This window comes from Arvicanthis niloticus, chromosome 4 (assembly GCF_011762505.2).
Source record: "Arvicanthis niloticus isolate mArvNil1 chromosome 4, mArvNil1.pat.X, whole genome shotgun sequence".
Classification (NCBI taxonomy): domain Eukaryota; kingdom Metazoa; phylum Chordata; class Mammalia; order Rodentia; family Muridae; genus Arvicanthis; species Arvicanthis niloticus.
The window spans coordinates 106,470,992-106,495,975 of NC_047661.1; the positions used below are offsets into that span (position 1 = coordinate 106,470,992).

Sequence of the window (24,984 nt, forward strand, 5' to 3'; positions counted from 1 at the left end):
TCATGTTCTTTTACTTGGATAACTTTACATTCCAGAAAAGAGTGTGGGTTCAGGGAAATACAATCTGGCTTTGCAACTGACAGCCTTTCTCTTTCTCACTGAAAAGTAACATATTGTAGGATGTAAATAAATGGGGGGGAAAAGGTACCTGTCATTAAAATAAAAATTCTCTCTGGGCATTTCAAAACACTTGATTTAGTATGACACGTGGCAAAATGAATCAGCCAGCCCTTTAGGCTATGTGCTGTCTTGCTTCACTGTGTCTTCCTTCTGTCCTTCCTGTACTCTGTTTACAACTTCAGGGGAAGGGAGTTCTTGCTCTTGTTTTTCCATGGAATTTCAATGATTGATAGACTGTTTTAATGATAACAAATAACATTACTCTTAGCTACCCTACCCCATCCCCACCCCCTTAGCCTCTGTTATGATTGGGACCTTAAAATCCTCCCCACAAATACGTGTGTTGAAAGCTTGGTCCCATACTACTTTCCGGAGGTGGGACCCAGTTCTAGGATGCAGCTCACTGGGATAAACCCTTGAAAAGAATCTTGGGACCCTGGCCATCTTCCCTGACCTCTGCTATCCTGACCACGATGAGGTAAGTAGCCTCCTACATCAAGCCGTTCTGCCTTGCTGTTACGCCTTGCCTCAGGCCCCAAAACAACCAGGCCAGATGACCATGGACAGAAACAGGGAGCCAAAATAAATCTCCTTTTAAGTAGATTTTTCAACTATGCTGTCAAGCAGTGGAAAGCAGACCAACAAACTCTTGCTGTTGGTTTTCAAATAGAGAGGAAAACAAATGACTGTGTTTTTTTCCTATAGGAAACAAATTATTGGCAAAAAGAAAGAAAAAAATGATTCATCGTATTTACACCTGGGTTACAGTGGTGATTATAACAGTGTTCTCAGCTCCCATTCATTCTCTCCTCGCTCCCTCCTGACATTCTTCCTCCTGACAACGCTTATAGTAGCCTCCAGATTTGTTTTCCACAGCATTTGTCATATAGTGGTGTGTGTGTGTGTGTGTGTGTGTGTGTGTGTGTGTGTGTGTGTTTCTGTTGGGAAAATAAGAGTCCTTTTTTTGGAGGGCCTTTTTCACTGAAATTGGAAAAAAAATTAACTCAATTTTAACTAGCTTACATGTAGAGATTTACAGGCTTACATATTTTAAAGATCAAGGGTATATCTATATGGTATATGGACAGCATGATCTAGGTGCAGAATAAGGTGGCCAGACTCTGGCTACATTGTAGTCTACTTTACGGCTGTGTTTTCTTTTGCTTATTAATTGATGAGCATTTGGACAAATATTCGCTTTTTAGCTACTTTGAGTAACACTTCTATGAATATCCATGTGTAAGAGTTTGGCTGGGTGGTGAATCCTGACACTTGGAAGGCAGAGGCAGGTAGATCTCTGTGAGTTTGAGACTAGCCTGGTCTACAAAGCAGGTTCCAGGACAGCCAAGGCTACACAGAAAAAACCTGTCTCAAATAACAACAACAACAAGAGTTTTTGTATGAGTATGAACATTTGTTTCCTGGAAATATTCCTGGGAACAGAAGTCCCATCATTTGGTGACTAACATAAGCTGAGCTGGGAAAGTCAATGTTGAAAACATCTCAGGGATGTCTATCAATCAACAGAAGTATCAAGACACAAAAGTCGAACATCGCTCTGGCTCTTTCTTTCCTTCCCACAGGGAACAGTCTTTACTCCATATCTTTTAAATGTTCCTACATTCGTTACTTTTTTTTTTATCGCTATTATGAAACACCTCAGCCAAGGCAATTATTAGAGGAAAAAGTTCATTTGGGTTTACTGTTCCAGGGGGGTCAAGTCCATGATGTTGAAATGAAAGCAGCCGGTGACAGGCGTGATGGCTGGAGCAGCAGCTGAGGGTTCACATCTTGAACCACAAGCATAAAACAGAAAGAGGAGGCTGAAAATGGCCAGAGTAACTCTCACAGCCTACCTCGAATGGCACACCTCCTCCAACAAGGCCACACCTCCTCCAACAAGGCCACACCTCCTCCAACAAGGCCACACCCCCTAAGCCTTCCCAGACAGTATTCAAATGCCTAAGATGTGACATTTTTCATTCAAACTATCACAGCTCCCATGTTCTAAGCTCATTAAAGTTAAAGCAGAATCTTTGTGTGTGCGGGGGAGGGGGACACCCTGGTTCATCAGTCTACACCAGACAAGGGGTCTACTTGTAGCATTTATGTATGAAGAACAATGAGCAGCAAAGAAGCCCTGTGTCAGTGAAAAATACAAAATGAAATACATTTCTGTGACTCTAATTTGTATCTTTTCAGGATCTGCCCAAGAAATGCTCTAGGTTCTCCAAGCAGAAGGGAACTCAACAGAGAGAATGAAGAACGTGCCTGCTATTCAAGGGACTTGGGTAGAACACAGAGGTGAGTGTTGCACTCTTTACACCCATGTCTTCCTGATCCAGAAATAAAAACAACTGATATCACCCAGAAGTGAGTACATTAGGGGTCACAACCGTATTGCCCTGACTGCAGATGTGTTTGTTAAAGCGGAGAGGGAGGGTTCTTCAGAGGCTGTCTGATCATGTCGGCCCTTGACACTCTTTTCTCCTCAGTGTCATGGGAAGAGTGGCTCCTTCACTGATTGTCTTCCAAACTTCACACAGTGGACATCAGCTGTGGATCCTAAGCTGTGTGGAGACTCAGAGTCCACCATTCAAGCCCTGAGTGATCCAGTGCTAATGAACAATGTCTAACCTATCTGGAAATCATATACTCTTAATTGCCATGAAGGCATGAATGTTTTACCTTTTTTAAAAAAGACTTATTTATTTATTTATTTATTTATTTATTTATTTTATGTATATGAGCACACTATAGCTATCTTCAGACACACCAGAAGAGGGCGTCAGATCTCATTACAGATGGTTGTGAGCCACCATGTGGTTGCTGGGAATTGAATTCAGGACCTCTGGAAGAGCAGACAGTGCTCTTAACCGCTGAGCCATCTCTCCAGCCCTAATATTTTACTTTTCTCTCTGGCAATTTAATATTCAAAGTTGTTCTGAAGGAGTGTCAGAATGAAACCCTGGTCCTGGAGCCAGTCAGCATCCTTTCTGCCCTCTTTGTCCCCCACCCCCACCCCAAGCTCATTTTCTCCACTAATCTTTTAAAGCCACTTGTTGATCTCAGACCAGTGTGAGTATGGCAGTGGGATACATGGTTGAGGGCCTATTATGTAAATAAAGTGAAAGGTGACATTTTTTACTGTGTTCATATGCCCCCAATTCTCCTCAAACCAGTCCTGAATTTTCCAAGTAAATTTAGATTTTTCTAAATAGAACAGATGAGAAAATAGTAATTCTGTCTGCTCTGCCTACTGGACGACCATTGAGATCCTCTGGGCATCAAGTGTCACAATCAACAGACCCTGGCCACCAGCTTCTATGAAACTAATGTCTTCCGTCCAGTCACATACATAATTTAAAATTTTTTATTTATTAATTTAGTATATGTGCACGTGATCATGGGCACATACACACACACACACACCCCTACAAACACATGCACGCTGTACACCACAGCACAGCACAAGTCTGGAGGTCAGAGTACAATCAGCAGGCTTGGGTTCTCCCCTTCTACCCTATGGAGCCTGGAAATGGAACATAGGTGTCACTCTGAGCCATCTCACTGGTCTACATATATAATTTTTATCAGTGGTATTCTATATAGGTTTAGATTTAAAGGTACACACACACACACACACACACACACACACACACACACTTAGATATGCAGCTATGCTGAAGGACAACCTCCAGTTTCTCCATTTTCACATGTTCGCTGCTTGGGAGGGCAAGGCTAAATTTAAATCCATCTTCTCTCTTTCCTGAACAGTTTCCAATTACTTTCACTCTTCCCTATACAAATCCATGGAGCACAGTTAAGCACCCCATGTCCAGTAATTTTATAGCGCATTTGAAGGGAACTTTGCATGCATCAGGAGAGACGAAAGAGCATCATGCGTGACCAAGGTCAGGCTCTTGAAGCACACTTGTAATGTGCTAAGTTATTTGGGGAACGCTGCCGTCACATTCACTCAGGAGTAAGGTGACACTAAGAAACAATGTGGTTTTTCAAGGTAATAATTTAAATTTATTTTTTAAAAAAGAATACAGCATCGTCTGATTGCTTTTGTAAGACCAAAGGTAACAGTCAATCATTTCTTTGGCTCATCCATTCAATCCTTGAGCAAAACTTAAGCCGAGGTTACTTTGGTAGGATTTAAAGCAGTGAGACATTTGTGAATAAAATGATATTAGGTCTATCTAATTCTGAATAATAAAATAAAGATTAAGATGGCAATACGTCCTGCAAGTACTGGTATTTAAACTTTAAAAATCAATCAAGAGAGAAGATTAAGTGGTGTTTCTTTGGTAGTAAAAATGTAAAGCTAGGACCAAATTGCTCCATTTTCACAGATTTGAGATGCAGGGAATGATATTTAAAGACCATTAATGTGACTATTAAACCCTTCCGTTTGTAAAGACATTCCTATGAAGCACACTTAGCAGAAATCCCTGAGTATATTAAATACTCTATTAGTAGCTCCCTTCAAAAACAAAGAGGAATAATTTAAAAGCTTTGCAAAACATAAATACAGTACTTAGCAAAAGCAGAACTGGTTTTGAAGACTCCCTCTGCAGTCTGTAAAACAGGCCACCTCGGGCTCCACGGTGCAGCAGAGGCACAGACGAAACGCCTTAACCGTTCTATGGCCCGCTAGTGAACCACTCGCTGATGGACTGTCTGTTCAGTTTTAGCCACTCGATATTGTTCTTCACTGTTTCCAACACTTGCTCTCTAGGTTTTGCTCCAGCGCCAGCATTTGGATATTTTGCAAAAAAGCTCTGCATCTAGAAAAGTCAGGGGAAGTAATTAGAAAAGTCATTTGAAGGCCGCTTTTTCAGGAATTCCATTTGGAAACTAGCTTTGTTTCTTCCTACGGGGGATTTGTTTTGATGGCATCTCCTGGTGTAGCATTCAGAACAAGCCTGCCAGGCACATGAACAGTCACTCCTCTGGGTTGGGGTTCCCGAGAGCTTGTTTAACCACAGAGGCATTAATCTGGAAGGAGGTCACCATGTCATGATTAGTGTGCCCACATCTGTGGATTTCTCTATTGTCTGCACTTTTACTAAAGTGTTCTGTAGACATTGTGGCCTGTGATGTGATAATGTTTCTCCAGCTTTACTCTGGCCATCTGGAAAGTTTCATATATCTTCATTTCCTAAAGACTTACAAGAACATTTTCTTTTCAATGAAGTTCTATACTCTCCCCTACTCCCTCCCATCCACCCTAAAACTCAACCAGACTATAACTGCCATTTTCAAAAATAAGAAGGATTTTGTTTCTTAACATACAAGAATCAAAACATCTCAATATCTAATATACAGACATGGAAACTTCATGACATCTCTTTGTCCTACATTGACATTTCTTTTTCTTTGCTGGAATTTCAGAGATTTGATATTACTTTCAAATGTCCCCAACTCTCAATTCTAAATGGACTCAAATCTCAACCAACTTATCTCAGAACCACAGATAGCCACCTAAATAGGGGAGACACTTCCATGAGCCAATCCCAACTTTCCTAGGCCTTACGTTTCTCAGTTTTTAAGCCTCATTATTGCTTTGTCATTTGAATCATTATTTTTCAAGTTTGGAAAAAAAGCAGTGTATAATTAATAAGATTTAAGGCCTTTCCCCCCCCCCCACTTGCCTCTCAGGATTTGATTGGAGAATAGTTTAAGTTTGCTCCTTTCTAGACAAATAGAAAGGAATTAGCCTTCATACCTGCCAGAGCTGCAGCTCAGTGTTGAAGGGTTCAGCTATGGTGACAATCCGGCCAAGGTATCGGTCATTGATTGTAAATCTGTAGAGATATGGGGAAGAGTAATTCAGAATATTAGTTTTCAAACATGAAATCTTTTACTAGATGAGAAGGGTGTGTGCGTGTGTACTCTCGTGTGTGCACATGTGTGCATCTGTGAGTGCCCAGCTGTGTGCACTTGTGTGTGCATATGCATGTGAGTGTGTGTGCATGTGTGCACAGGCATGTGCACTCGTGTGTGTAAGTGTGTGTGTGTGTGTGTGTGTGTATAAAGTAGTTTTCAAAGGAAACTAAACACAGTAGGAAAATATAAGATGTCTTAGAGAATAAAATTTCCATCCTAAAATTCCACAGCTGAAAAAAAGTACTGACTCTTGAAAGTTGTCTTTTGACCACCCTGCTCTAAATGAGCAGAACTATTAATGGCATTTATATCAATAAATCTAGCTGGCTGGTTTTGATCTTTAATTTACTCAAATTTTAAGTAGCATCAAACAAGAGACCATATCTTTCTTGAAAAATAAAACCCTCCCCTATTACCCTTAAAAGAAAAACATAAGTTGGGTGGTGGCTCATGCCTTTCATCCCAGCATTTGGGAGGCAGAGGTAGGCAGATCTCTGTGAGTTCAAGGCAGACCTGGTCTTCACAGTGAGTTCTAGGATAGCTAAGCCTATACAGAGAAACTCTGCCTTGGAAAATTAAAAAAAAAAAAAAAAAAAAAAAAGAATAAAGAAAGGAAGGAAGGAACTAAGAGAGGGAGGGGGAGAAGGAGGGAGGGAGGAAAGGAGGAAAGGAAGAAGGAAGATAAATGATAGATTGACAGATGATTGATAGATCATTGATAGATTGATAGATGATTGATAGCAAGCTGAACCTGCTACAAACCTAAGCTTGCCCTTGTCACCTCTCTTTCCTCTTCAATTCCCATACCCCTCCGTGCCTGTGAGTCCTTCATCTTCACTATTGCTCCATGGTTCTCGCTGCCTTTTGCTGCCAGTTGACCATTGTCTGTTGCTGGGACTATTGAAAAAGTTAATCGTGTTTCTGAAATCCACTCTGGTCTCTTTGGTGCCTATGCTTCCACATTGCCAACCGAAGCATTCGTTTTCAGAATAATCCTGTCACTTCACTTTGTCTCAAGCTTCTAGTGACTGAGTTATCATTGCTCTTAGAATAAAAGTCAAATTTTAACACGACTCTATCCCTTTTGACCTTTATCCCTTTCTTTCCTGGTAGCCTCAACCAAATCCTTCAGTTTTTGTTTACCTAGCTCATTCCTGCCCTTCCTGCAGTTCAGCCCACCCTTCCTTAGGGAGACCTTGCCTCCGACTTCTGTCAAGTTGCTTAGTTTCCTCTTTGCATTATTTTGCTATACCCTGAGTCTCTTTTCTGAGTAATTACGAAGGTTGCATGCATTCATTCGTGAAACTCTTGATATAATAATATTGCCTTCACCAATGTCTTAAATTCTGCAAAAACAGAGAGTTGTGTCTGTTTGTCTTTCCCATTGTGGCCCCAATGCCAAAGATTAAGCCTAGCACATAATGTGTGCACTACATTACTCACTTGAAGGAAGAATTATAATTTAAAATGAGGGATTAGGGGTTAGAGAAGTAGCTCAACAGTCCAGAACACTTGTTGCTCTTCTAGAAGACCAGGGTGCAATTCTGAGCACCTTCATGGTGGCTCACACTATCTGTGACTCCAGTTTCAGATGATCTGATGCCTTCTTCTGGCTTCTCCAAGCACCAAACGTGCATGTGGAACACACACACACACATACAGGCAAAACACCCATACATATAAAATTTTAAAATTCAAATTAAAAATGAAGAAATAAAATGATAACGAGGGTATTTAAGAACAACACTAAGTACAGGAACTTCCTGGACAGTTATTATAAAGTGTCATTTACCAGAAATGGTAAAATTCTTTTATTCAGTACCAATATGATGTGGTAAATCATAAAAAGAGTAAATCATAAAAACATGTGGCTAGCATGATTCCACTTGTATCTTATAAGCATTCATAGAGAAATACCTCAAGAACAGACACTCATCTGATGGTAGAAATTATTTCTGGGCAGTTCCATTTTATAAATTACTTAAAAAACATTATTATCGCCTGCAGCTTCTGAAGAGTACACATATCAGTGTTGTAAGAGGAAGATGAAAATTCTTAAGAAGCAAAATATGTTTGTGGCTGTAGTGAGAGTCTATGAGTTCCAAGAATAGCTGCTAATTGCAAGTCATAGTTATTTGAATGGCCTATAATTTCTGTATTATTATTGTTGTTTTGAGTCTTAGAAACTAAAAACTAAGAGAAGTATTTGGGAGTTAGCAACAAGTACATCAAATAAAAAATGCAAATATTTGTATAAATACTATCTACACTGCAGCAAATTATGTTCATCTCAAGGGCCCAACATCATATGAAGTGCAGAAACATTCTGTGTCTTCATCAAAGTAGCTAAAACTCAATAAAAATTCAATGGCTTGAAAAACAGATGAGATCGTCTTCTTTGACTTAAGCTCATATAGAAATTATTTTTGATGTATTCAAAACATAATTAAGTGCTTATTAAATTACCTTGAGATGATATTTAAATGTTTAGGTCATGTTCATTGTGTCAAAATTATTGATTTTTTTTGCATCTGTAACAAACTGAAATCAAACTTGATCAAACCCCACTGCTGGCCTACTAACCTCACTGATTCTCAGAGTTTCACTTGAGGGTTTAGGACACACAAGGGCAAAAAGTCATTTCCCACATAGGATGGGGCTTTGTGGTTGAGGCGTAAACTGGAGAACACAGCAGTGACCTAGCAAACAGCAGTCATAAAGCTTAATAGAGAAACAGATTATGTATTTGAGGCTAACAATAAATTGTTCAGAAATACAGGCAGAAACAACACTCAATCCAAAATTTGGAAAACATTTAGGAGTTTGGAAATATTTCAGTAAAGTTTGGCTCATTTCTATTTAACTTGTCTTTTATAATTTTTCATAGGGAAATTCTATTTCTTCAAACCAAACATAATTAATAATGCCTTTTATGTAACAGACATGGCTATTGTATGATTTTGTGTTGGGGCCATCTTTAATAATATCTCATGAATGTTAGAGCAGCCAGTGATGAAGAAATATTAAAAGCTTTAGGCAAGGCTTGTGGGTCTAGCTCTGGCAATGGTCAATCAATTTACTGTCCTTGGAAAAAAGATTTAGTTTATAAGATTTAACATATTTACTTTAAAGCCAGATGTTTATGGTCTCTATAAAGTTTTTCTACTTATTAATTGTTAGGTTATATAATAAACAAGCTATTTTTACCTTTCACAATAATTTAAAAGTAAACATTGTGTTTTATTTATATGAATTTCTTGCAGCCTACATAGACTCAGAGTCTTTCAGCTGAGAATACACAGTAGGTATCCATCTTTATAAATGGAAAGTGCTCCTCACCCAAGATTAATTCAGATGCTCAGATGGCATGTTCTTGTTGAATAGATTTGCTCAGTTTAAACCAAGTCTTTCACTGAAGCAATTACAAACAGATAAACCACAGACATGAACTCACACACAGACACACACACACATGCCCTCAGACCAATGTCAAGAAATGAATGAGCAGATATTATCACTAGTTACAAGAATAGAAAAGGCAAACATTTATCATAAACAGGCCAAAGAGATGTAGGAAACTTTAGCAGAAAGCTAGAGACACAGTGTGTATCTCAGGGGGAAAAGGAACAGACACAATGGTACTAGTGAAAAGAGTAAAAGTCACCCCTGTGGCCATGTGTCTCAGAGGACAGTAAGAAACCTCCTCTGACAGAAAAGAGTAAGATAGAAAACAAAGAGACTTCCTAACATGAGGCTCACGTGTCAAATGGCCTTTCATCAATGTGTACATGTTTATTTGGGGAAACATATTTCATCTCTATTCTATTTTATAGTCTTTCAAATCAATGTCTCTTTAGTGGAAATTGAGCATGCATTCAGAGGACTAGAGCCAAGCACAGCAGCACAGTCTCTGCATGGGCTAAAGCAGTAAGAAGCTTTGTGGAATTATCTCTCATTCTCTCTGTTCTTCTGTGGTCATCGGCTGTTCTCATGTTCAAGCCATTATTACAAGGCATAAATGTAGGTCAGTCATAGGGTGTATGCTTTTTGCTTTGAGAATACAGAACCCTGGATCTTCCAGTCCCCAGCACCAACAAACAACGTGTATATATACACTCATACACACACACACACCAAACATACACACATACACCATACATATACACACCACACTACACCCACCCACACATCCACACAAATGCACCCACACAAACACACACACACACACACACACACACACACACACGAATATATCAAGTCTCCACCTACCCCATTTCCCAAAGTACTATTGCCTAAGAAATGTAGTTCTCTTTTAAGAAGCATTCGAAACACTTAGAGTTTATTATCTGGTCAAGGGAGATGAAAGTTCTGCACATATGATTTCTGGAGACATAGGGCTCTTCTTGGAGCTCAACTCTGGGGATTCTCATCTAGTTTTCAGCAAAACGTAGCTGAGAACTAAGCACCTATCTGACATTTCACTACGCAATGGCTTAGTGGGAAGCATTATATTAATTCATTTGCTACTATTAATTTGATGTGCACTAGTGTTTTGCCTTCCTGTATGTCTGTGTGAGGGTGTCATATTCCCTGAAACTGAAGTTACAAACAATTGTGAGCTGAGCTGCCATGTGGATGATAGGAATTGAATCCAGATCTTCTGGAAGAGTAGCTAGTGCCCTTACCACTGAGCCATTTCTCCAGTTCCATATTAACTCATTTTAATTAAACAAAAAATAGTGCAATCTAGTTCTCTCTCCAGAATCCTGTGGATGAACGGGAAACAGTAACTTTAAGGCAAAAGAATTGTGCCTAAATGGCCACACCCAAAAGAACAGCGCTATGGTCCTTTACCTTAGCAATATGCCACATTGGTGTGGTACAGAGGTCAGAGAAAGCATGGCAAAGAGAAAAGACAGCACCTGTAGAGTATGTCAAACAAGGAATCCAAGAGGCCATTATCTGATCATCCTACCTGCTGACCAGATAGTCCCAGTTGAGCTGTATCCAGTTCCAGGCCATGCTCTTCCCATAGCTATTGTAGGAGATGTAGCGGATGACGGTAAATACATCCTGAGTTTTGATAATATTGGGGTCTTTGAGCATTTCCAGATACCTAAGAGAAGACAAGAAGGAAACGGCTTCAAAGTAAACTTTGAGTATCAACCATCGCCTAAATCTGCCAGAGCATCATCCCAGCAACTCAGTTCTTGAGGTGCCAGCTGTCAGAGTGAGTTAAATATGGCAACATGGGAAAGATGTTTTTAAAATCAGTGTATTTAACTGTTGTTAAAGAATAACCTCAGGACTGGAGCGATGGCTCAGCAGTTAAGAGCACTGGCTGCTCTTCTAGAGGTCCTGAGTTCAATTCCCAGCAACTACATGGTGGCTCACAACCATCTGTAATGGGATCCAATGCCCTTTGCTTGTGTGTCTGAAGATAGCTACAGTGTACTCATATGCATTAAATAAATAATTTTTTAAGAAAAGAATAACCTCTAGTTTTGGTGAGTACTGAAATACAAACTCTAATAATTTAAATCTAATTTAATAATTTAAATCTAATGAAATAAATCTAATAATTTAAATTTACTTAATATTAAATATTAAAATGGTTATTGAAAATTCAACTACTTTAAAACTTAAATTATTTTAGAAATATCAAAACAAAAGTAAATTTGAGCAATTGCTCTGATAAATGACCAATTATTGAATACAAGTACTTACTTACTTAATTACTTAAAAAATGTATATGTAAAGAAAAACTTTAGGTATTATTCTATGGGACAAAACTTAAGCTTTACTTGCTAATATAAGCTATCTAGATATAATTATAGTTTAATACAAATAAATCCAGGATAAATTTAATTACAAATGGGTAGATGTTTATTAATTGTCATGCTGTGGTATTAACTAGAGTTGGCCTTCTAAGTCCATATTGCTACAAAAATATTTTTATCTGAAGTCACCACATACTTTGTTTACTATAAAAAAAGGAACCTCAAAGCCAGGCAGTGGTGGCACATGCCTTTAATCGCAGCACTTGGGAGGCAGAGGCAGGAGGATTTCCGAGTTCAAGGCTAGTCTGGTCTACAGAGTGACTTCCAGGACAGCCAGGGCTACACAGAGAAACCCTGTCTCAAAAAAACAAAAACAAACAAACAAAAAAGGGACATCAAAAATATCTACTGCTAATAATCAGATATATTTTTATCATCTTCTTGTCTCGTTCAATGGCTTCCTATATGTTGGCTTGGACCATTCCTATTTTTTAGAGGAAATAAGAGTTAATAACTACATTTAAGAGATCCTTGTTGAACTTGAGATGTGAGGTAGATTAGAGAAATAGCCTTTATCAAAAAGAAAAGAAATGTATAGATTTTTCTGACATTTTATAATATATCAAGATCGAGCATACTTAATTCTGGAGCCTAGACATAAAACGGCCCCATAGATCTGTAGTTGAAAGCCTAGTCCTACATTAGAAGTACTTGCACCATAATGGTTCCGTCTGCATCAGTGGATTCATCCATTGTAATGAATTCTTAGCTTAATACGCTATGAAGAGGTCCTGCTTAGTTGAAGGAAGTGGATCACTTTGGGGGTGTATGTTGTCTCTGCTTCCTTCTCTGTTTCTCCCAGTTTCCTGGCTGCCATGTGGTGAGCAGCTTTCCTTCTCCTGACTCTTCTACTGTGATGTTTCTGCCTTCCACCAGGCCTAAGAGCATTGGAATGTGAACTCCGGTCTCTAAGCCATGGACCAAAATTAATCTTTCCTCACTTTAAGTTGTTTTCTTGGGTACTCTGGCACAGCAATAGAAAAGGAAGACATTTGGCCCAAGAAATTTACCGGGTAAGTGAGACAAAAGAAAATTCAAGTTTTAAGGTAAGTTTATGCACTGTGGGACATTAGAAAATATCACTATGTTCTCTCATTCTTCAAGGGAAAGCCCTGTAGATCAACCTCCAACTTGTGCAATGCCCAACATGGAATGGGAGCAAAACAGGATGCCATAGGCAAGATGAGGTGAATATGTTAATTGGTTTAAGGAACACCCATGTTGCTTTGTCTTGTCAGCTGTGGAGAGGAACTCTAGACTTATTTTCAGCCTTAAAAAAAATGCAAGGATGCTGAAAAAGTCTCTGAGCAAACTAAAGTGTTGTACATCACAAGCACGTCATTAGCAGAAGACATGACCGTGACCACGGCATTCATCTCTAGAAGACAGACAATATGCTAGCAGGTAGTGTGACTGGTGAAAACCCAATAGACTTGGCCTAGGATCAACTTACACCAATTCCTTGAGGAAGACCAGGAAGAAACAGAGCATCCCTTTCTCCATCACTACAAAAGGAAGTCTGTCTCCTTTGCATAAAAGGAAAATATGGAAAGGAGAAAACTCTCCAATACTTACTTTAATAGACTAGATAAACTAGGGTTTGGGTTTAACAATTCATGTAAAAACCAGACTTGCAGACAAAAGCAGCCAACATCAGCGGCTGCTCGTTGTATTGGCTTTTAGACCCGATCAGATAGAGAGCAGAGGTGGCTACCTTTTAAGTCACTTGCAGTTGTATGAATAAACCTGGTTTCATGTGAAATACAGCTCATTTATCATATGCTCGGATAAGCAAGGAATTCCAGGGAACCCCTCATTTCACCCCAAACTTGCCACCCAACCTCAGTTTGTTATGGCCATAACTCAAGGACTAAAATATATTGCTTCAAATTTACAACTAGATTATGAAAACTATTAACCACTAAAACTACTTTCAACCGCAGATACGATAAGGGATAAACAGATACAATAAAGAGATACAACTTGTCTTTCACAAGGAATGTCTTACTGAAATATTTTGATATACTAGAATACTGAAATTCTAAAAGCTGTACTGATACAGTGGGCCCTGAAGGCATTTTGTTTTGTTTGTGCAATCTCCTCATACACCTGCATCCATAAGAGTCTTGCTAAAACATGTAAATTAGTTGCTAAATTCTTTAACAAATAGAATTAGCACCATGCCGTTTAGCATAATGTTTTGACAGATGTCAAGATGGTCATGTTCTTTATTTAATCTAAACCAAGTTTACTTTAGTTATTTAATTTTTCTTATTATTATTCTTTTATGTGTCTGTATAGGTGCACCACTTGAGAGCCTGGTGCTCATAGAGGCCAGAAGAGGCCATCAGCTCCCATGGGAGTTGGGCAGTTGTGGGTCACCATGTGCCTGCTGGGAGTCAGACTGGGGTCTGCTGAAAGAACAACCAGTGTTCCTAACTGCTGAAGCCATTTCTCCAGTCTCTCAAATTTATTTTAAACATTAAAACATGCCAGGTCTGGTGGCAAGCAGAAGCAGGGAGATGGCCTTAATGTTAATCCACAGGGCAATCCAGTGAGACCCTGTCTAGAAAACAAACCAACAAAAAAAGAAAGAAATGAAAAAAATAAATTACACATAAGTATACGTGGTAATGCTTGAAGACTTGCCTGGTATGGGCAAAGCATTGGTTGGATTTAATCCCCAGGACTACAAAGCAAACAGCAAGCAGTTTACCTTGCCAAGAGCGTAACATCCTTCACTGAAGCTAACCCATAGAGCAGTTTTTCTTTCTCTTGTGCTAGAGATGTTTTCTGATATTGCTCTAAAGTATAGTTCCACGCCGACTCGTTGCCAGAGTGCTGCATCCCGTAGCGGTACACAAGCAGCCTGAGGTTCACAGGAATGCTGCAAGAAGAAACAATGTTTCAGGCATATTATGTATTTACTCACACGTTTTTAAAAATCTTCTAGACGGGAAAACAACACAAGCAAGTCACCTATCATTCCCTTTTAGCCAGTCCTGGAATAACTGGGAAGCATTGCCCAAGGCTTCTCTGTCTCCCATCTTGCATGCAAATCTTAATATAGAGGCCCGAAGTAACCTTAAAAAACAAACAAGCACAGAGCCAGGGCTTCAGCAAATGTTCACTATATTACTTAAAATACAAACACACAAATGTTAAGTGAATATTAGTTTTTAAAAGGTAAGAAATAACTTTGTAATGTGGCTTCCAGTATCCTGCCATTCCAGAGAATCTGCAATGGGCTTCACTTGGCCTTGAAAGTAGGTCTGAAAGAGAAGCACAGAATACCATGAGTAAGAACTTGCTGCATCTCTGCACCTTCTGTCAACCTAGAGTCCCCATTGTAATGTTTCCCCTACTAGACCGGAGAAGTTTGGGCCAGTGCTTAGGAAAAGAAAGTGTTCACATTTTATAACATTGAATTTTCCTTCAGTCCTAAGCATCAAAATCACTCTAGATCTTTCTTTAATGCTTTGTAGAACATCGAGAAAGCCCTCTACGGTGCTTAGTCTTGATTGTCAACATGACACAAACTAGAATCACGGGAGAAGGGAGTCCCAGCGAGGGGGTCTGTCTAGATTGAGTAAGTCTTCAGGCAAGTCTGTGGGCATTTGTCTTGGTTCCATTGTTTGATGTGGAAAGAGCCAGCCCACCATGGGTAGCACCATTTTCTGGGAAGAGGATTCTAGGTTAAGAATGGAGAAATTAAACTGAGCAGTCCCAAGCACGAGTTAATTCTTTGCTCTCTGCTCTTGTCTGTTGATGTAACAGGACAAACTGCTTCAAGATCCTGCTGCCCTGACTTTCCACAATGGACCGTAATCTGGAATTGTGAACCAAATATGCCCCTCACCCTTTAATTGCTTTTATCAAGATATTTTTATAATGGCAATAGGAAAAAAACAAGTTTAAAAATAAAACTCCTTAACTTATTTTTTTCACTATATAATGATTAGGAAAACACCTCATATACTTCTGATACTAAGATGGTTGTTTAACTATTAATAAAATATTAAAGAATGACAGCTATTTAGACTTACAAAGACCATTTAGGGGTCCTTGCTATCCTATTACCACAGGCAAGCAAGTACTCTAATGTTCCTATGACACAAATAAAACTTACACTCACAAATATAAAATATCAAAATTATTTTGATATTTTAAATCAACTACCACAAATATCAAATCATTTTTCCAAGGTCTTTCATCTAGTACACAAAATAACTAGATTCTGATCCAGAATTTGTTTAAAATTGCAAGTGGCTTGTCAAAGATCTACAGAAATGAAAAAGAAAAGGTAAACAGAGATGAAAAACTTAAAACAAAATCTCACTGTGGAGGTAAAAGTAAGAAAATATAATGTTTTTACTTTGTTACATTTTGTTAAAAAATTAATTTTAGGAGATAAATCCATTTTAAAGTGGGTTCTAACTTATAGATTAAAGTGTTAAATTTTTAAATAAAATAGTCTTATAGTCATCTTGATTGTAAAATTGATACCTTTTGGAGACATACAGAAACACAAATACTAAACACTCAAAAGTGAAAAAGATCAGACAGCCCGTCTGCATTGACAAGTCCTTATTTCTTAATTTCATGTGGTGGATAGATATTCCCCAAGAGGTCCTACCCCTAGAAGCCACCCTAATAGACTGAACATTTACATTTGTGGTATACTGATAACGTTAACGTCACCTCAATCATGGGGTACAGCTCTCTGTCATCTTCAAACATGCTAATGATGTAGCTTACAGATGAAATGACTCTCTCCCACGGGAGGAAATCCTCCTCTGATGTGAGATAACTGGTCAAGTTCAGAGCTGTCTTATAACTCAGAAGTTGAGCTCTGAGAGAGAAAATAAATAAGGCAATTAATTGAAAACCAGACTTTCCATCGAAAAGACCAGTGTGGTGACCCTAGCATTTCATATGTGTGAGAATTCCTCTGCTAAGTAATTAAAAAACGGCACTTCCAGAGCTGGAGAGTCGGCTTAGTAGTTAAGTGCACTCGTTCTTACAGAAGACCACAGTTCTCAGCACCCCTCTCAGGGGGCTCACAGCTGCCTATAATTCTAGCTCTAGGGGATTTGATGCCCTCGTTTGACCTCTGTGTGTCCCCACACATATGTGAGTGCATGCACACCACACACACACACACACACACACACAAATACTCAAAAAAGAAGGAAAAAAATGTATTTATTATTGAGACTCAACTGTTGAGATTCAACTGATACCACCATGATACCGGAAAAGTATTTTTAAAAGTTTAGTTCAGATGTATTTGAAGAAAAAAATTAAATAGAAAAATTGTCTTTAAAGCTTGTAATTTTGAATGTTGACATCCAAGAGAGTGCTGCTCTCAGTCTTAACCAGAGAAGTCTCTCTATGGTGAACAGTGGTGAATGAGGAAGCCATGGCTGCTCAGGGTCCTGAGCATGGGTGGAGACTGAAGACTCAGCCCTAAATTACTCATCTCTACTTCTCCCTGCAGGTTCGGGAGCACTGCAGAAGTACTTTGGGAAAGTACTTTTTTGGGGGGAAAGTACTCTTTGCTGTTAAAAATCCAAGGGGTGTGTATTTTGGTCAAGTAAGAGAATTCGATAGGAACTTGTAGGAAAAATCATCTTTTCGGTTCCAAGCTCCCTCACGGATCCTTATACTAGTCTTCTGAATTCGTCTCCAGTTTTCTATAAGGAGATTGACGCAGACAGTGGTTAAGAGACATACTCTAGTTTCTACAGAACCGGGATGTTAGTCAAGCTCGAAAGCCTGTTGTTTAACCCTTTGAAAACTGAGGACATCCTTCAACTTCCCATAAGTTATCTAAAGAGTTCATGTGAAATGTTTCTGCTTGCTGTCCTAGCAAATGAGCCATCCGTCTGCTTGGCTAGGAGCTACTGAACAACAACTCTCACTGCACGTTCTCAAGAGCTGGGTTCAGATGTCCATCCTCATAGGAGTGTTTCTTGAGCAGTGTGAATACTAAGAAGCAGTGACAGATACAGTTGGAAAACACTCAGCATGCAAGAGTAATGCTTAGCCCAGGCAGAAGCCAGAAGATGCTTCCGAAGGAATTACCATCTATCTACTCTCATGATTAGACAAAGCTTCTGAAAAACATAGAAATCAAATCAGCTGTGTATGTAGCTTCTGCAGCTACATACTTAATAAATAATTATTAGGGTCAGGTGACCTGAAAAAGTCGAGATGTCATGGTCATTGTTCCTCTACCCCCCAATCTAGATTGCTTATCTTTCTCTAAGTTCAGGTTTCTCTCAGGTCATGAAGAAGAAAAAAAGTCAAATCTCTAAAATGGTGTCCGAATGCTAGCCAAAGCTAGCTTACTGGAGCTTGTTCTTGTCCCAATAACTATGAACAGCTAATATCAGTATTTGTTATAAGGCTCATACGAATGTAAAAGGGGGGTGGGCAAAAACTAACAATGGTGCTTAACATGCAGACATTTGGGTGTTTTCAATTAAAAAAATGTAATTGTAATTAATTTTAAAGACATAGAGGGAAACTCAGGGTATTTTGAGTGACCTAATCTTAGTTTAAAACATACCTTGCCAAAGCAAATGCATCATCAATAAAACTTGACCTGTCAGCAGTGGAGAAGATCTGGGAAAAGAAGAAATGCAAACACCATGATTCTCAAAGCAAAGAGCATTGGGGGAAGAAAATTAGTACTGTGACAAATGCTGTTCCTGCAACAAAATTACAATAGTTCATAACCACGCTGTGCCTTACCGTGTGGTTTGAGGAGAGAGCCTTCGCTATCCAATTCCAGGTTTCTTTTTCATAATTTACACGATAAAACCCAATGTGATCTGGGTTTATTTTGAGAAAAACATCTCCACTAAGATTAGCATTCAAAATGATTCCTGTGGCAGTAAATAAACACTAATGAGAAACACGTTTGAATACACTGTAAACACAGAGAAATTAGACCCAGAGGGCAAAAGGAATTAAAAAAAAAAAGAAGGGAAGAAAAGCAATATTAGCTCAAGGAGTCAAGTTTGATTTGAGCCCAAAGCCCCTAAGCTTAATTCTTATTTAGTTGCCTAACTTTAGAATGTCACTGGGGTGAACAAGATGAACAAGAAATAAGTCATGTCAATAAGCATCCTGCTATTTGTAGCTTACACTCCTCCCTGGCAGCAGCGTGCCACAGGAGCCCAATAACTCTAAGCTGGCCAGTCCTGCAGTGAAAAGCAATGGTGCCCAAGGTCAAAGAAATCCTTGCCTCCTGGGAGCCATCCATACATTCCCAAGTGTAATGGATTAACAAAGTGAAGGCTGTTCACTAGGACAGTCCGGAGAAGGGCTGAGGTGCCAGCATTTAAAGAACATCTTCTCAAAATCATCACGGAAGCTGGACCTGCTGGTATACATTTATAGTTCCAGCTACTCAGAAGGCTGTGGCAGCTTATAGGCTTACCTGGACTACAGTGAGTTCAAAGCCAGTCTGGGAAACCTAGTGAGAGCTTGTCTCAAAATAGAATTAAAACAGGTCTGGAGATGTGGACCAGTGGTAGAGCACTTGCCGAGCAGGAGGGAGCCCCGGCTCTAATTCCCAAAACTGAACTATATTAACATCGTAGCTAGTGGAAAAAACTATTGCTAAGCAGAAGAATAATGTGAGCATCGTGAGTCTGAGGTGTTCAGGACATGCTACAACTGACTAGGAACCCAAATGCAATGTTCTTTGTTGGCCATCTACTTCTTACTTGTGCTTTCGATTGGATTTGCCTTTGCAAGGTCATCTGCATCCTTATTTCAGCTGAATGAAATGGTGTCCTTTCATCAGTGGAGGTAGCAAATTGAATTTCCCAGAGTACCATCTAGTACATACATAGGGCTCAAGGATCAGGCTTTCAGAAACCCAGTGCTAAAGAAATAGAAACTTAAATTTTAGGTCAAATATACACCTTAAAAATAATAACTGTGGCTCTCTCTCTGCTCGAGCTGAGCAAGATGTCCACAGGAAAGAAGGCCAAGGGGAAGAAGGTGGCCCCGGTCCCCGCTGTCATGAAGAAACAGGAAGCCAAAAAGGTAGTCAACCCTTTGTTTGAGAAAAGGCCCAAGAACTTCGGCATCCAGCCCAAAAGAGTTCTAACATGCTTCGTCAAATGGCCCGGCTACATCAGGCTGCAGCGGCAAAGAGCCACCCTCTATAAGCGGCTCAAAGTACCTCCTGCCATTAACCAGTTCACCCAGGCCCTGGACAGACAAACAGCTTCTCAGCTGCTTAAGCTTGCCCACAAGTACAGGCCAGAGACAAAGCAAGAGAAGAAGCAAAGGCTACTGGCCCGTGCTGAGAAGAAAGCTGCTGGCATAGGGGACATCCCAACTAAGAGACCACCTGTCCTCCGAGCAGGAGTCAATACAGTCACCATCTTGGTGGAGAACAAGAAGGCTTAGCTGGTGGTGATTGCCCTGACGTAGACCCCATTGAGCTGGTGGTTTTCCTGCCTGCCCCTGTGTCGAAAGATGGAGGTGCCTTACTGCATCATCAAGAGGAAGGCCAGGCTGGGGCGCCTGGTCCACAGGAAGCCACGCACCACCGTTGCCTTCACACAGGTTAACTTGGAAGACAAGGGTGCTTTGGCTAAGCTGGTGGAAGAAGCTATTAGGACCAATCACAACGACAAAACAAAAAACAAAAACAAAACAAAACGATCAGCCACCAGTAGGGAGGCAGCATCCCAGGTCCTAACTCTGTGGCTTGAGTTACCAAGCTGGAAAGGGCAAAGGCTAAAGAACTCGCCACTAAACTAGGTTAAAGTGTACACTGCTTTTCTGTACATAAATATAATTACAAAATTATCTTCCAATAATTAATAATAATAACAACAATAAACTGTGCTCTGACATCACAAGTATTCATCAGTATCACTTCTATACTTTTCTATTAATATATATTTTTGCCTGCAAGGAAAATAAATCATTCAAATAATGGTGTGGGAGCTTAAAGTAAGTGAGAGACTTCAAGGAGTTTAATATAGGGACCACGTAGGGAATATCACTGGGAAACAGCAGGGGGCGCTGCAAACGAAGCCCAGGGCTTTAGTGTTAAAGACGCTGTGCTGTGCCAAAGCATTCATCCTCTGGGAGGCAAAAACACAGAGAAGATTGTCAAACAAGAAAATAACATGCCTACGTCTGCTTTCCAGAAAACGAAATTTTGACAGTGCCACGGGAGAGATTTTGGATTAGATTCTAAAAGCAAGAAGACCCACTTGGACCCCGACTGTTATAATCTAGGACAAGAAAGGGTTTGAACTTGCACTGGGGTGACCGCAATGGGAACAGAGTGGGAGACTTGTCAGAGGTAAAGGCAGCATAGCCCTCCTCCCGCCTGGGGGAGGCGCGCAGTGGAAAGAGTGATGGCGTTGCCAGCACAGAACAGGAGGCAAGTTTGGGAGGAAAGGTGATTTAAATTTTGGAAGCATTTGCAAGGTCTGGAAGATGTCCAGGACCCAGTAGTCTTTCATAATGTAGAAGTCAAGTCTTCAACACCACAGTAAGTTTTCTTAGGAACCTTCAGAACAGGTACTGGACAAAACATAAACCCTTACCTCACTGGTGCAATATTCATCTTCCTTTGTCATTTGGCCATGGGGAAGTTGTTGAAAGGAAGCTAATCTTTTGGCAGCCTCTCTCTCTGAATGTTTGTATTGGGAGGAGAGTTTCTTGCTAAGGGTAAAGCCGTATGTTACTGAAGACAGGACAGGAACTTCGGAGTTTGACAGACCTGGGATAAAGTCCTTTCTATGAGACCGGCAAGCTGTGTGACTCTGGCCAGATCACTTGACCCCCCTGTACCCCAGTTTACCAGGAGGAAAACGGGGATAAAAATCCTTCTGGGGCTGTTGTGAAGATTAAGTAAGATAACGCAGATAACACAGGGTCACTTTGTTTGGTGTTATGTGACCAACAGATGCTAGCTATCCCCATTATTATGAAACAGGATAGGCTGCCAGTTCTAGAAATAGCCAAGCAAATATAAATAACGTTGAGAAGTTCCTGGCAATCCATCTAAATACTGCAGTAATTTACTGTGCTTTATATGTACCCAGTTAAGCCTGTCTAACGTTACTGTGATTTTTCTCACTTTATAGACGAGGAAGCCGAGACCCCGGAAGTCAGTAGTTAAGGACTTTCCAAATTCATGCTACTTTGAGGACAGTTGGCAACGGCAAACTGTAGGGTTGTTCCATGATGCAATGAAGAGAGTAGAACTGAACAACCAATGTTTGTTTACAGGCAAAAGAAAGTGCATTGGTTTTTTAATTTTATTTTGTTTTGTTTTATAATTATAACACCAGCATGTGTTCTTTATGGGATTCTTGGAAATAAGGTATAAAGAATTCCAGGCAGGGTTCTGTAATTCCAGCACTCACGAGGCTGAGACAGGAGGATAGCTGCAAACTCAAGGCTAATCTGTGCTACAGTATTGACCCTGTTTCAAACAAAATCAACCCAAAAAGTGTACACAATAATATTTTAAAAATCACTCACCAAGCTTAAATTTTTAAATTTTCTTTGTGTGTATGCATGTGAGAAACTTCTACACATGTACAAGAGCAAACATAAAACACACAATGACACCCTACCTACTCTTTGGTCATTTGAAATTATACTATGAAATTTTATTTTATGTATCTGAAATGCATACACAACAACCATCCACCTTATAAACTATGACTATGTGCTGCAAATGTTGAAGAATTATCCCTGGATAGAGGCTCTTTCTAAGAAATTTCCCTCTCATGGCTGGTGAGATGGTCCAGTGAGTAAAGGACAGGCCACACAGATGGAAGACTCAAGCTGGGATCCCTAACACCCCACAAGAGGCATACATCTGTAACCCCAGTACCAAGAGGACAAGCAGAGGTAAGTTCCCCAGGGCTGTGGCCAGCCCATGTACCCAAAACAGTGCCCTCCGGGATCAGTAAGAGATAAATAAGGTGGATAGCAGCTGACCTCTGAATTCCATAGTCATACACATGGTTGAATGTGTGTGTACCAGTGTACACATACGCCTACAGCATGTATACACACACACAATGAAGAAATGTTTTCAGTAAAATTGTGCTAGATGCTTTTAGATGCCCAGCTTTTCAAGAAACTGTCGGAGGAAGATTGTGAATCATGAGCTGAAGGCTAGCCTAACTAGGCAACTTAGGAAGATTCCAGAATGGTACAGGGGAGAAGAGAAGAGACATGGGGGAGGAAGGGAGAAGTGAGGAATTGAGTCATGATTGTGTGAGTTATAATTTCAGAGCGTCTCCCAGATCTCAGAGACTAACACAGAGCATTTGCCTGCAAAGGAAGTTGACTCCATTTGTTTGTTCTCTGTTTCTTGAGACAAGATGACTCTCCGTGGTCCAGGCTGGCCTGGGACTTGCTGTATAGCCTACGCTGACCTTGAATGAATACCTCACCTCCCTCAGCCTTCAGCTACAGTTTTAATACATAATTAAAACTGTAGAAATGCAACCTGCCTATCATAAGGAAGGGTTTTTTTTTCCCCCATGTTGATTTGGAAGAGCACCCACAAAGGAGAGCTGTACAGGGGAGATCTTCTGGTCTATTTCCCATATGTTCCAGCAGGCAGTGCCCACCTAAGCCAGCACATGCATTCTCCTCTTTGTATAACTCTGGTTCTGCAGAGAATAGCATACATGGAAGAAACCCGTTAGTTGTTTGCCACACTGTTCCTTTCCACTAGGAAAGCACTAGATTACACATACTTGTCTCCCTTGCTGCTAAGTACCATCATACAGCTGAGGACCCAGTGTAAAATACAGACAGAAATAATCGATGCCAGTCCTGGTTCCCCTGGTTTCTTTCTCTGTATACAAGTTGAAAAATACCCATGAAAAGATTCTGACGTTCAGGTTGTATTAGAGCTACAAGAAGTAAAAACAAACAAACAAACAACAAACAAAACCCAGAATTTCCAAGTTGTTATTTGCTGGATGGTCACCTGGAAGACTTGGTGAGTCAGAAACACTTCCTTTGGCTGTTGAACAAACAAAAAACTTTCATCGCATCAAGACACAATTGACCACTTACTAGTGCAATGATTGGCTTGTCTGGACAATGCATTGTGTTAGTATCATAGCTTGATGATATCTTTAAAATGACAGCTTGATCCTATAATCCCCTAACCCCTACTCAGTACATTCTCACTGGGAAGAGATATCTACTTAGCCTACACAGGTATGCAGGTTCATTAGGCCAGTATACCTGATTAATACATACATTTAGCATTCTCGTTTAATCTCTTGTATGTTTGGTTTAGGTGAATTAAAAAAAAAAATCTTCCAAGACTTGGTGGACCAGGGTTGAGCTGACAAACTGAGGTTCTAAACCAGCATAACTGATTTCCAGTTTGTATATTACACAAGACTCGGCTTGAAAACACGGAGAAAGACCTTCCCTCCTTGACACATTTAAAGATATGTGGTTGCCATTTGTTTGGTGATAAATATTTGAACATACCTACTTGAAACACTTTAGTAAATCCTATTTCTACAATGCCAGGTTTTGCTCATTTAAATTCATAAAGTCCAGACATAAAAGTTCCAAAAATCGTCATCCTGAGTCTGTACCCATCTCTAAACCTCACTCCTTCGTCGATGTCTTAAGCCCACACCTGTAGGAATGTCTCAGGCCAACTCCTTGACTCCACACCAGAAATAATATTTTAGTCCCTTTCCTAGACCCCAGTCCTGGAGTAATGCCTAGAGAAACAGCATGTTTAGACAACATTGATAACTTCTTTGTCCTGTGACAATCTTCACTCCTTCTAAAGGTTAGACTGCAACAAGTCAAAGCATATAGGTGGCATCCTATTAGATGTAGGTGGATGTTATAACAAAACTAACAACTGATATCAAAGCCAGAGAGAGATGTACCATAACCACACCAGAGCACAAGATTTAGGAAGAGCAGACTGGCAAACAACCCTCCAGGAAGCGCATGCTTACTGAATTCTTACCATGTGCCTGTGTCAAGCGCTTATTGATAATAGATGGGAAACAAAAGATACGAGTATTTTAATCTTCAAGAAGCTTATAATTTAGTTAAAAAAATAAAAGAGAGC

At 39.9% G+C, this 24,984-nt stretch overlaps 1 protein-coding gene and 1 long non-coding RNA gene across 2 annotated transcripts in view; one reads left to right on the top strand and one right to left on the bottom strand.

Moving 5' to 3' along the window:
• Positions 1 to 501: 501 nt before the first annotated feature.
• Positions 502 to 12,848, top strand: LOC143442130 (uncharacterized). Its single transcript, XR_013110122.1, has 3 exons — positions 502 to 598; positions 2,323 to 2,424; positions 12,735 to 12,848. It is a non-coding gene; the product is annotated as an uncharacterized LOC143442130 (long non-coding RNA).
• Enpep (glutamyl aminopeptidase) overlaps positions 4,130 to 24,984 on the bottom strand; it is a 72,869-nt gene continuing 52,014 nt past the window's right edge. The window contains exons 12-20 of the mRNA XM_034501509.2: positions 18,618 to 18,751; positions 18,433 to 18,488; positions 16,560 to 16,710; positions 15,057 to 15,130; positions 14,838 to 14,942; positions 14,575 to 14,745; positions 10,994 to 11,134; positions 5,858 to 5,936; positions 4,130 to 4,916 (exon numbers count right to left, since the gene is read on the bottom strand). Coding sequence (XP_034357400.1) covers positions 4,773 to 4,916; positions 5,858 to 5,936; positions 10,994 to 11,134; positions 14,575 to 14,745; positions 14,838 to 14,942; positions 15,057 to 15,130; positions 16,560 to 16,710; positions 18,433 to 18,488; positions 18,618 to 18,751 — 1,055 coding nt within the window. The 3' untranslated portion in view covers positions 4,130 to 4,772. The remainder of the gene's footprint in view (positions 4,917 to 5,857; positions 5,937 to 10,993; positions 11,135 to 14,574; positions 14,746 to 14,837; positions 14,943 to 15,056; positions 15,131 to 16,559; positions 16,711 to 18,432; positions 18,489 to 18,617; positions 18,752 to 24,984) is intronic.